This window comes from Perna viridis, chromosome 5 (assembly GCF_037379345.1).
Source record: "Perna viridis isolate PV_CMFRI_1.1 ecotype Kerala chromosome 5, ASM3737934v1, whole genome shotgun sequence".
Lineage (NCBI taxonomy): Eukaryota > Metazoa > Mollusca > Bivalvia > Mytilida > Mytilidae > Perna > Perna viridis.
In genome coordinates this window covers 7544805-7557193 of record NC_142449.1, presented here as the reverse complement: position 1 = coordinate 7557193, position 12389 = coordinate 7544805, and the positions used below count along the sequence as shown (strand labels likewise).

The window sequence follows — 12389 nt, the reverse complement described above, 5'->3', positions numbered from 1 at the left end:
TTAAAAAACCGAAAGCGTGGAGGAAAAACTTTGAGAAATAATTTATGATTTATATGCATGTGTTCGTCAGGTAATATGAAAGTTTTCTACCGAATAAAAATGAATCCCCTTCTAGTTATTGTCTTTTTGTTTGGTTTGATTTTTTGTTTGTTTTTATCTTTTGGTTTTTTGGGGGTTTTTTTGGTTTGTGCTTTGTTTTGTTTTGTTTTAATTTTTATTTTTCTTGTTTCTTTGTTTTTGTTTTTTTTTAATCAAAACTCCTACTAAAATTTGAAGATGATTTCATGTTTGTTTTGCCTTATTGTTTCGTTTCTCGTTTTGTTTTGATTTTGTTTTTGTTTTGTGCATTGTTTTAATTATAGTTCGATTTTTGTTTAATTGTTATTGTTGTTGCTTTGTCTTTTTTGTTCTCCTTAACTCCTTAATTTGTTTCTTGTTTTGCTTTTGTTTTGATTTGTTTTGATTTGTTTTTTTTTTTGTTTAATTTTGTTTAATGTTTGTTTTTTTTGTGTTGTGGTATATTTCGTTGAGTTTGTCATTTTGTATCAAAAACCAGTGATAACCATAAAAATATTTATTAAAAAGTAACATTATTGTCTCATCCAATAAAAAGATACATAAAACATGTTTTAACAGTCCAATAAGTGTATAAAGAATGAAGAAAACAGACAGCCACGGTAAGCACAACCATTTTCAGCACCAACATGAAAAAAAGCAAATCTCATCATTCAGAAACCATTTTTTACTGTATAAACAACAATATACCCCCCCCCCCCCCAAAAAAAAAACAAAAAACAAACAAACAAACAAAAACAAACAAAAAAACAAAAACAAAACAAAAAACAAAACAAAAAACAAAGAACAAAAACAAGGTTTGAAGGGACTTAACTATGTAAGAGATAAAAAATCATCAGAATGGTAATCACATCTATCATCTTTAAATAAAAAAACTTGAATGGAGATCATCAACAAAAAAGATGGGATCGTCAGTAACATGCATTGCACTTTCTATAAAATAACATCATCCACCATCAATAAACATTATGAAATCGCAAATGTTTTTTTTTTTATAAACCTTTAACAGATATATGATATGAAGTGAGAAACTAGAGTGCGACTATGAATTCACACAAAATCATGTTTTTTCCCTGAAGAAAAAAATTAACACATTCGAAAAAATATGTACTTAAACACAAAATAGTATATAATAACAAAATACCACCATTTGGAGTATCATCAATATACACATTTATATACATGTACTTTGTAAATAACAAAACTCACGTTCATATATACTGCCATGTCTTGTCAGTTTAATAAATATTGCATGGATTTCTACCAGTAACATTACAAGCATCATTTTTGAAAATCAAATTATTGAAAACACCTGTTTTACCTTAACAGAAGAAACTAAAATCTAGAAAATGTAGAATAAAATAGTACATGTAATAAGTCACTGTAATGAAAGCATATGTATGTTTCCTAATCAAATTAAAACAAAGGATTAATTTAAAAAACAAAGGATTAATTTAAAAAAAAAACAAAAGACCTTATGATGAGTTTAAAAATATAGGTGTAAAACACTGATGATTTTTGTAAACTTTATCACATGGTTAGAAGCATATTGGGATTTTCCAAGAATGGGTTAACCATTAATTGTTCAAAGGTGAAAAAATAACGCATATGGGTCTTTTATTTCCATAATGACTGAATTGATTAGAAAACAAACAGAAAACAATAGTGATCAGTTGAATTCCTTTTTACCAACAAGAAAAGACCATTACCAAAGACATTTGAAAAGTACAGACGAAGACAGACTATCCGTCCGTCAACATTCCCATCATCACCTTGCCATCAACACCACCTCCGTCACCTCAACTATCCACATCGTCCACGTCAATAACAGCGGCTCCATCACCACAACCGTCAACCTCATCTAGAAAGCGGAGTTGTAACAATATTGGATAATGGAAATCCTTGTCATGCTGCCGTCAAACGGTTGAAACAAAATGACGTGGAAAATGGTGATGAAAGAAATGGAGACGACAACGTCTACTGGCCGAGAAATGAAGCTGAACAAGACAATAGTAACGGGAACGATGCGGAAAATCGAAAATGGAAATTTTTCGGTAAGATCATTCGTAGAAGTAGTTGAATTTTTCCCCGCTACAGAAGATGAGAAGTACGATCTGATGTGTTTCTTCATTCAAGCTATTGGCGCCAGAGCTTTAATGGAATAACATTAAATGCTGTTTCAACATAAATGTTTGGATGATTAAGTACGCGGTGAACGGTACATACGAGGAACAACGACCGCATTTTCCCAGCGTTATGGAAACGTTTTTAAAGCGATGGGAAGTGAAGAGATCGACTACATAAAAAATCGAAGAATTTCGGAAAATATTTTCCAGCTTGGAAGAATTTATCAAGAACGGGAATGGTTACCAGTTACATCGAACTTCCCGTATCACTTTCCTGTTCATCCTCGTTGTTGAACATACTGAACCAGGACGATCGCTGTCTGATCTGGAGTGTGTAGCTAGTTTGTTTCCAGTGGAGGAATCCAATCAACCCGAACTAGTTATCACTACGAGCCGTACATCAAAACGTTGTGCATGAAAGGTACCACATTGTTGCAAATAAGGGCATTCCAAAGACAAAACTTAGGGGATATCAGTGAACTTGTTTGCATGTGAGAAAGCAGGTTAATGCAAAATGTATCCGCTCAATATTACAAAAAAAACTATTGTCACCACGTCAATCTGCTCCATTTGACAAACAGAGAAAACATATTCTGTAGAATTTATGTGACTTATAACCGAAAAATCGAAAATCCCATTTTTTGCATTTTTTGATAAATTCTGACTACGAAATTCGACCAATATTCATCAAAAGAACCCCAGAAGTACAATTTGTGATAATACTAAACAGAAAATACTAAATAAGCCATTTTTTACTGAATCATTAATACTCTAGGGGTTTTGACATTGAAAAATGTGTCCATTTAAGCAATTTTTGGCATGGTAGGGGTACATTTTTTTTTCATTTTACTGCAAAAACCTAAGTGTTATTGCAACTTTATTGATACCATTGTAAAGCTGAGACATTGGGCTATACGGTGATACCTAATTGTGTTTAGTTTGTTCACACATGCTATCCCAGAAAGGCTTAGACGCACAAACAATTGAGTCATAAAAATCTTGGCCTTTTGACCTAGTGGGCTACAAATATAGGCTTATACTGAAAAAGAATCCAAGAATATTCTTTGGCTACAAATTGATTCGGCAATGGGAGGTATAAAGGTTCCTAAAAATCACCACGAAGTTGATGAGTGGTGGGGTGCACGGTGGACCCTCCCGCACATGGACTATATAGGAAGTCTTTTTACGGCGATCGAGTCAAAATATCTCCGATCATCTTCATCTATTACATCCGCACGGAAGATGTATACGAGGACATGAAAACACATCGTCATTGCGATTTGTTTGATGCCAGTGATTATCCGAACGACCATTTTCATCATTGTGATGAAAATGAAAAAAAAAATATCTGATAATTTAAAGTCGAGACGAACGGACAATTAACCCATAACCGAATTTATTGGCTTGAGAGCCAAGATGCACTCTAACATATCGCTAAGGGAGTTACCATGGCTGCATCTCACCAACTCAAACACGAAATGTATTAAAACTGTTTATTTGACAAAGATGTCGTGTCGTGTCGTGTGAGTACCATCCTCAGTGACAGGGATTACTACGCGTACACAATCGTTGATATACTTATTTGAATATTGTTTATTTTTTAGTTTTGTTGATATTTTAACTTTTTGCATTTGTGTATGTGTGTGTGTGTATATATGCTTCTATATATGATTTAAAATCAATGAAATCATCTTCAAATTTAGTATGAGTTTTAGTCAGAAAAAAAAACGACAGTCAAACAAAAAACAATACAAAACGAAAAACGTATCAAAACAGAGCACAAAACGAAAAATAATATCAAACAAACATAAACAACAACATCAAAAATATAAAAAAGTGTATGCGTTTTAGAGTCAAATGGGTGTGGTTTAGTGAAGATCCAAAGGTGACGTGCAAATTTAATAATTGATAATGTTAGAATTTGTTACCAAATGTGCATGCTTATTTAGAATGCCGAAAAGTAGTACAAATCTACCCCTCCACGAATTATTTCTTAAATATGTGACTGACGATGACTAAACTTTGAAGGCCTTTTTCTATCAAGATGAAGCAATGGAGTCAACTTTTCAACAATTCCCCGAAGTTATACTGGATGATGTAACATACAAGACTAACAATATGAGGATGCCATTTTATTTTACTATTGTTCTTGATGGTAACGGACAAAGGGAAATAATTGTTTAGCGAGGCTTAAATTTTTAAATGAATGTAAGTTGCTTTTATACATTTAATATTTATCACAGACTTTCACAGAATGTCGGAAATGTGACTTTTTTAAGGTTTTAACTTAGATGTACATATTCATGTGTAATAGTTTTTTTTAAAGTTTTTTAGTTTTTTAAATTGCGTAGAAACTATTATTCATCAAATTGTGATAATTTTCTTGAATTCTTCATTTATCTGTTTAACACTGAAATCATAATTAGAACCGGCAAAATTGCCACTGACTTACAAATATGGGGACATGGAAGTACCTGTTTTTTTATCCACAACTTCTACACCACTGAATGGACTTTAATGAAACTTTCACAGAATCTTTATTAAATATTCCCATTGTGAACCTTCTAATTTAGCTTTTGATCCAAATCAATCTGGAAGTCAAAAGTTGCATACTATTAAATGGGAAAGTAGGAGTGTCAAGTTAGTGAGCATCGCTCCCGGATTTTCTATCTTTACTCACTCTTTTACAATATTTCCCCAAGTTTCTGAAGCTCACTGAATGTTCTAAGACCAATCATAGAAACAAGTGTAGGTTTGCTTCATATAGAGACAGTTAAAATATAGACAGCAGTACAATCAAAAATCTATTTTTCTTTACTTTGAATTGCTTTTGTAAATTTGTAATTCGTGTATGTGTTCTGTACTTACTCTATCCTGCATCCATATTAATTCAAATCAATTTCATTTCAACATAATATAATCTCTGATAATTTTACCTGAAAGAAATTGTTCTTAAGGCTTTTGAAAGTCAGAACTATACTTTAAGACACATTAGTAGAAAATACTTTATTTAGAATATAGAACTAAGACAACATAACAATTCATGTAGCACCTATATATCAAAAACATTATCACAGATTTGCAAAAAAAATGAATGCACTAGTAAGATAAAACATTAATAATTGTGAATTCAATAAGAGGTTCCACAATAATAAACTAAATCAATATTTAAAATAATGAGGCCTTACAATGTATGGTTATTTCTTAGTTTTAATTCATACTACATTGTGTAATCATAACTTGTTCTAAATTTGCATGTATCAATTGCACACTTAAGACAAAAATAAGTTTCAATAAATTCCTGAACTATAAATTGAAATTAGAAACTCTTGAAATAAATAAATATGAGATGTAATGAAAATAGATGTATATATCAAAATGTAATTAGTAAGCTCAGGTAATCATTGAATTAAATGTACAATGAACATATGTAACAAGAACTGATATGGTGAATATGTCAAAGAGACAACAACCCCACAGGTACAGCAAAATACCTCTATCAATACAGAACCTAAGGGAGGACCATCAATAATGCCAGAAGTTTCCTCAATGTATAAATCAAATTTAAACTGAGTTATCTAGGTTCACACACAAAAAAAATAAAATAAAAGCTCATATAACAAAATCTAACAATTTGACATACAAAGTAAGAAAGGCATATAATGAAATCAACTACCAGGTTTAAATGCTAAAAAAAATATAGATAATTACTGGTTTAAATTAATACAGTACTGGTTATTCTTATTGGGTATAGAATTGGTGTGAATCAATTGTATATTTTAGAATGAAATAAGTTTTGAAATAAACCCCTGAAATAAAAGCTTTAAAATACATGAGAAAATCTAACGACATGAGAGTCACAAAGTAAGTATGTATATAATTATGATTGAAAAATAAAATGATCTGTCATTACTGGTATATGATAATAGCATGAGTATGCTGAAACTTTACGTCACAACAAATTAGCTACACAGCCACTTAATGACATAGTGTACTACAAACACTAATCATGTAAAAAAAAGCTCCAGAGGAAAAATCGTACCTTATATGAAACCAAATACACATTTAATTCAGCAAAAACATGAAAAAGACATCCCAATGAATATGACAAAGAATAAAACTATTGATGTTAAAGATTTGTGCGATTGCCAAGATAGTATCAGGTACATTGAAGCCTGTCTTAACTGATATTCCAAGGTACTTTAGAGAAGTTATTCAAGAGTATAATATAACCAACAATTTACCCATTCATAGAACCGAGTCACATGATTATCATTTAATTGGTCAAGTTAACCAAGAAACAATGTTTCTAGATCATTAATGAATACATGTATAATGAAACAAAATATAAGGAGTGCAGAAGTAAAATGAACACATACAGATACTATGGAAGAATCATTTGTCATGAGGTAACATTATCCACATTTTCCACGGTTTATTCATAACCCAAAGTCAAAGTCCATTTCAGATATAAATACTCTCATGAAATAAAAAAAAAACTTGAAATCTTCAGGAACCATCATAACTGAATTTTGACTTACCATGAAAATTGATTTCCATATAAATTTAATCTACAGATTTATCAGTTGATAGTTACAGAAGTTAATACTTTATATATCTTGTCAGATCTAACTAGTAGTCTTTTAAAACTAATCATGTCAATATTTCATACATGACATTCACAATTTATGATGTAAAAACCAATAAGGGATTGAATACATCTATGAGACATCTACCGGTACAATGTAAAATAAAAATAACATTTTCAATCATCTGTCGGGTAGTCAAAACTTTGTATAATGTCTTCTAATCTGTCATGTGATACAACACTGTTCTGATCAGCAGCTTGACAAATCTCTGTAACCAGTGTGTTAAATACTAAAGATTGATCAGCATACACATGGTGTCCAGCTGCTGGTATTTTCTGAAATACGGTTATTTTTGTTTACTTTATAAAACAATAAAGTTAGTATAAAAGGGTATAAGATAGGCAACAAAGTGTTTTAATGTTCAATATCCCAAATGTATAAAATCAAACACTATTAATTATTTTGTAAAATATTAATGTACAATCTGAAATAGTAATCAAGGGAACCAAGGTTATAGCGGTAATCAAAAGAATGCAATCCAGGGACAAAGACCAGACATGGAAAACAGACATACACAACAAAGACATAAAGTAACGAAAATCATAGATACAAAGTAACAAAAGTAAATGAGCAACTCAGACTCCACTAAAAACTGAGAACATGGACCAGGTGCACCGGTAGGGTAAGCGTCCTCTGCTTTTCTAGAAACACCCGCCGAGTTGCTCATAAAAAGTCAAGTCCGGGGTAGACAAACGAGGAAAGGAAAACTATGACCCGTTGAATAAATCAGTTTTCATGGTGCTGATGGATACACCATAACGATCCACGAGTTCATGATAACGACCATAAAACTTCTGTAGTGATGACTTCAATCTTGTAGCAACATAACCCTGTTCCAGAAGCCTATTTGTTAGAGTTCTAGCGCGATACAAAAAGTCTGCGTAGTTTCGGCAAGCTCTGGCATAACGTATGAGTTGTGATATGAACATGCTTTTTTTTTGTAATAAAACAATAGTGATAACTGACATTAAATGATTGCATTAATAGCATAGCCAAAATTGTATACACAGTTAGATACTGTATAACATAGAATAATAGACAGCATGAAAACAGACAATTTAATTAATGCAGTACACTATGTCTATATGCTAGTTGAATAGTAAAACAAAGATGCTGCATGTACAAAAACTATCTCCTCTACACCATGCACAGGCTGGCAGTCAGCATTTTGTTCAGTACTTGTACTTGACAGGTGCTGACAACCATTTACATTGTCACCTGGTGCATTCTGCTGAGAAGATACTTCAGCTGACACTCTAGTTTGAAATAAATTCAGACCCATATATATTATTTATTAATATAAATTGTAAACAAGAAATTTCCTTGTAAAAATAGAACAAAAGGACTTTGCATCTGAGACCATCATAAAAATACTGTTATACACTTAGAGAATAATCAATAAGTTCTGCGTGTGCATTAAAAGTCTGTATTCTTTAATCATTAACTCTATTTTCTTATTCTAACCTTTGTATTTTCATGTTCACTCTATACAATGCCCCCAGTGGGCCACTGATCTGTTACTTTGTACTATATAAACTATTTGTTCAATATTCACCTCAACAGCAACATAACTGTTTTCCCTATCTGTCTGGATTTGGTAACCAGCTGTTTTATCCATCCACGAGTTTTGACCATACAGGATAGATATAGGTATCTCTGCTGGTATCTCTTTAATTCTATTAACCATGGGGTTCTTAGCCCAGATGAATGGACCAAGGCTTAAGGCTTTGAAAGCAACTTCTCCACTGAAGAAAAAGAGATGGTTTATTAATAGTAATGAAGCATCCTCATGATTTAACACAGCCTTAACCTTACGACACAAAATCAAAATTTTGCATTCCAACAGAAAATATGATTTTTCATTTATATGTAAATAATATGTATTGGTACACATTACTTGTAGGTAGAAATAATCCATGTAGGGGCACATGACAATATATATACAAATGTACAAAAAAGCTATGATATAACAGTCAATAAGACACAAGTTCTCTGCTCAACATTACTGGTAGCCTATATATAAATGTGAAACAGGATGTACCTCTTATCTACCAACTCAATAATTTTCATAATGATGTGCCCTAATCTTCATTAAAAAAAAAAGGTTTATCAGTAATTAAAAGCAAACTCCTTAGTACCCATGACTTAATCTTATAGAAAAATGTGTATTTGAGTTTCTTGGATTGTACCTTGGATTTCTGGCATTACAATGGTATATATAACTTGTTATTGTATCATCAGTCAATACATCAGAAAATTTGTTCTGTATGTCAGATCTAAACTTCTTCACTAGTCCAGGACCTGAAATATAATAAGACATGAAGTCTGACCTTAAGTCTGAAAATATCCTCAACTGTTGTTTGTTTGTGATATGTGTTAGTATAAATAAATATTTCATATTATCATATGATAAAAGAGGTTAAAATACAATGATATTTTATGCACTTTTTTAAGGTGACAGGTAACTTATTAAAGTTATGCAATCATATTTTACATTGTCCTGAAAAAAAAAATCAAAAATAGGGCATCTAATTGGATATTAAATAATACTCTGCCACATTGAGTACACAAACTGTCACGGGATGGATGCTTGGATGGACGGACATGATACATTTCAGCAGGTATCATATACATGTAATAACTTACGACTTCGTATGTGGATATATAACATGATACCAAAAAAATAAATATATATGGCAATAGCAATGAGGGAGGTATTCGTAGCCTCCAATATAAATCATAGAAATATTGTGAGTTCGATTTGATTGGAGGTATCTGTATCAAATGCTAATTTCACAAATTTGCCAAATTATAAAATTGGCCAAATTCAATGACAACCTTTGCAATCTTTGGACATTTTTTTTGCACTTAAAACTATTGTATTTCTTCATCAGTCAGATGGCCTCGTTGTTAATTCATTAAGAATTACTATATATTAACCCTTTCCTTCAGGTGATTTGGCTGATGCATCATTTTTTTACACAAGTGATTCTAGCCAAAAATTCCAAAATTTAGTCCAAAACAGCTCCAACTGGAAGTTTTTACTGGCAAAATGTCTCAGAAAACTGTTTGCAGAAGGATATCTTTTTGGTCCCCAACTAAACTGAAATATTATTTGAGTTGAAAGCCTTTCAAGTCAAATCAGCAAAAAAAAGTGCAGAGAAATGCATGGGGGCGTCAAAAGGCATCATTATAAAGGAAAGGGTTAACAAACGTAATAATGCATATAATGATAAAACTTATTTTCTAAAAATATGAGCTGTTTGATATTGTTGTCAAATCAGTTTTTTATCTTATCAGTATTTTATTTTTTTTGAATGACTAAGAAGCCACATCTTCATGTCTACATTCTACACAACATACCAAAAGGTCCAAATGCTCTCATGAAAGACATGGGGTAAAAGAGACTTCCAATACCAAGTGCAACTTTGTATCTTCTGGGTATCTGTGTCTCAGGTGGTTTTGCATGGAAGCCCCAGGGGTCAGCTGGGACCAAATGGCATATTCTTTCTGGATATTTTAAAGCATAAGCTGTACAAAGGTATCCTCCTAAACTGTGACCTAGAAGAATAAATCTTTCTAGTTTCATAGTTTTACACCATTCCTCAATAGCTTCAACAAACTGACGCTCAGCTTCCTCAGGATTTGAACTCAGAGATGGCCTTGAACTTTTCCCAAAGCCAAGTAGGTCAAAGGCATACACTGGTCTATTTCTAGCCAAGTGTTCAAGATTTTTGGCCCAAAGCCCTATACCTCCCCCCATTCCATGAACCAGCACCAGTGGTGTTCCACTATGGTTCTCATTCAGTATAATTGACCATATTTGATGATTGGGATTAGAAAGCTGCACCATTTTAGTCGAGTATGGCACTGTCAAAAATGCTGAAAAAAAAAAACAATTGCGATAAAAGTTTACAGCATATTGCTGACAATAAGCTATTTGTACATGAATTTATTTTCCTAATTCATATTTAAGTATAACTAGTGAATGGCAAGAGGGCATACACCTTATGCTGCTCTAAGAAAAATGTATGTTTTTGAGATTTTCTTGTATTACAAGTATAAGAGTGAATGCACTTTAGAAACATTTCAAGGCTACAAAGATTAATTTGACAATAAAAGCATGGTTAGGTAAATATTGGTAAATATATTTCTCCCAGGGAAAGCAAAAGGGCAAACTAATACAAATAGTATGTTCACCAATGCTTAAATAACCAATAATTGCCAGCCATTTTGACTCTCAGATGTACATTCACATTGTACATACCTTTGAATATGTTGTTCTCCACCTCTGATAACTGTGCTTTAGAGGTGGGTTTCCAACGTATTCTCCTGCATCTCCTTTCAATTTGCTGGTCATTAGGTCTATAATATACATGTAGATGTCAGATTTAGATTTTTATGCATCAAGTTTTAATTAGTTTTGACATGGACCAAAAGACAAAGAAGTTACAGCCCAGACACAAATTTACATGCAAAAATCATTAATATGACTTCAATATAACCTTGAGTTCAAAGTTGAAGGTCAAAGGTCACAAACTATGGTACATGACACATTGTCTTGCAGATAAACAAGAAAAAAAATATATAAAAAACAAGAAAGTTAAAGCCTGGCCCCAGCACCACAAAAGTAAAAGAAAGTACTTAAGTCTGAGGATATTCTTAACTTTCATGGTAACTACATTCAATGTCTTTCAAACTGATGACATCACAAACAGGTAAAAATTTTTAAGATTTAGTTTTTTCAAGTTTGTGTGTGCAGGGGCCTGGGCATGATTTGTTATGACCTATAATAGACATGCTGACTGATGGACACACTGATAGGGCCTCTGCCACTTTTCTTGATGGCCTCTAATAAAAATTAGCCCTCCAAGACAGTATAATTATTAGAACGAAGTTGTGGCAATCAAAAATGATTTAGGGCTAGTATTGTCAGGCTATAACTGTTCTATGTTACATAGAAAATACAATATATACTTACTGTGTACATGTCCCCATGATAAAAACTTTATGCAAATATAATGTTTTGTCTCTGGTTATATGAAGCAGGTTTGTTCAGTTGATATGACACTGATTCATACTCAGAAATAATAAAAGTAGAACGGTTATAATATGGGACGTATATCTTTGAGACAGTGCATAGTGAATTAAATATCAGATAAATAAATCCGGTAATTTTATTGACGTAAACGGAACAGAACAGAGGAGAATAAATGGTTAAACAGAACAGAACAATGAGGATAAAAAATAGAATAGAATCAAATCGAACCGAATGAAATAAAATAGTAAAACCAAAGAGAAAAAAATCAATTTTCAAATTTCATAGAATAGAATTATGGTTAAACAGAACAGGACAGGACACTGGGGAGAAAAAAAATAGAATAGAATAAAATGAAATGAAATAAAAAAACTATAATCCTTAGATAAACAAAAAACTAGGGACATACTAAATAGCTTTGGTTATTCATACATTTTTAATAAAAAAAAATCTCACTTTCAAGAATGAAGTACAAAATTTAAAACAAAAAAGATCAAAATT

At 31.9% G+C, this 12389-nt stretch overlaps 1 protein-coding gene across 1 annotated transcript; it reads right to left on the bottom strand.

Annotated features, from left to right (window-relative positions):
- Positions 1-5192: 5192 nt before the first annotated feature.
- Positions 5193-11999, bottom strand: LOC148615800 ((Lyso)-N-acylphosphatidylethanolamine lipase-like). Its single transcript, XM_088582397.1, has 6 exons — positions 11832-11999; positions 11118-11215; positions 10214-10732; positions 9040-9151; positions 8406-8595; positions 5193-7125 (listed from the first exon to the last, which is right to left on the bottom strand). Exons 1-6 carry the CDS (start codon positions 11846-11848, stop codon positions 6967-6969), a joined length of 1095 nt encoding a protein of 364 aa, XP_088438523.1. The 5' UTR covers positions 11849-11999; the 3' UTR covers positions 5193-6966.
- Positions 12000-12389: the final 390 nt, after the last annotated feature.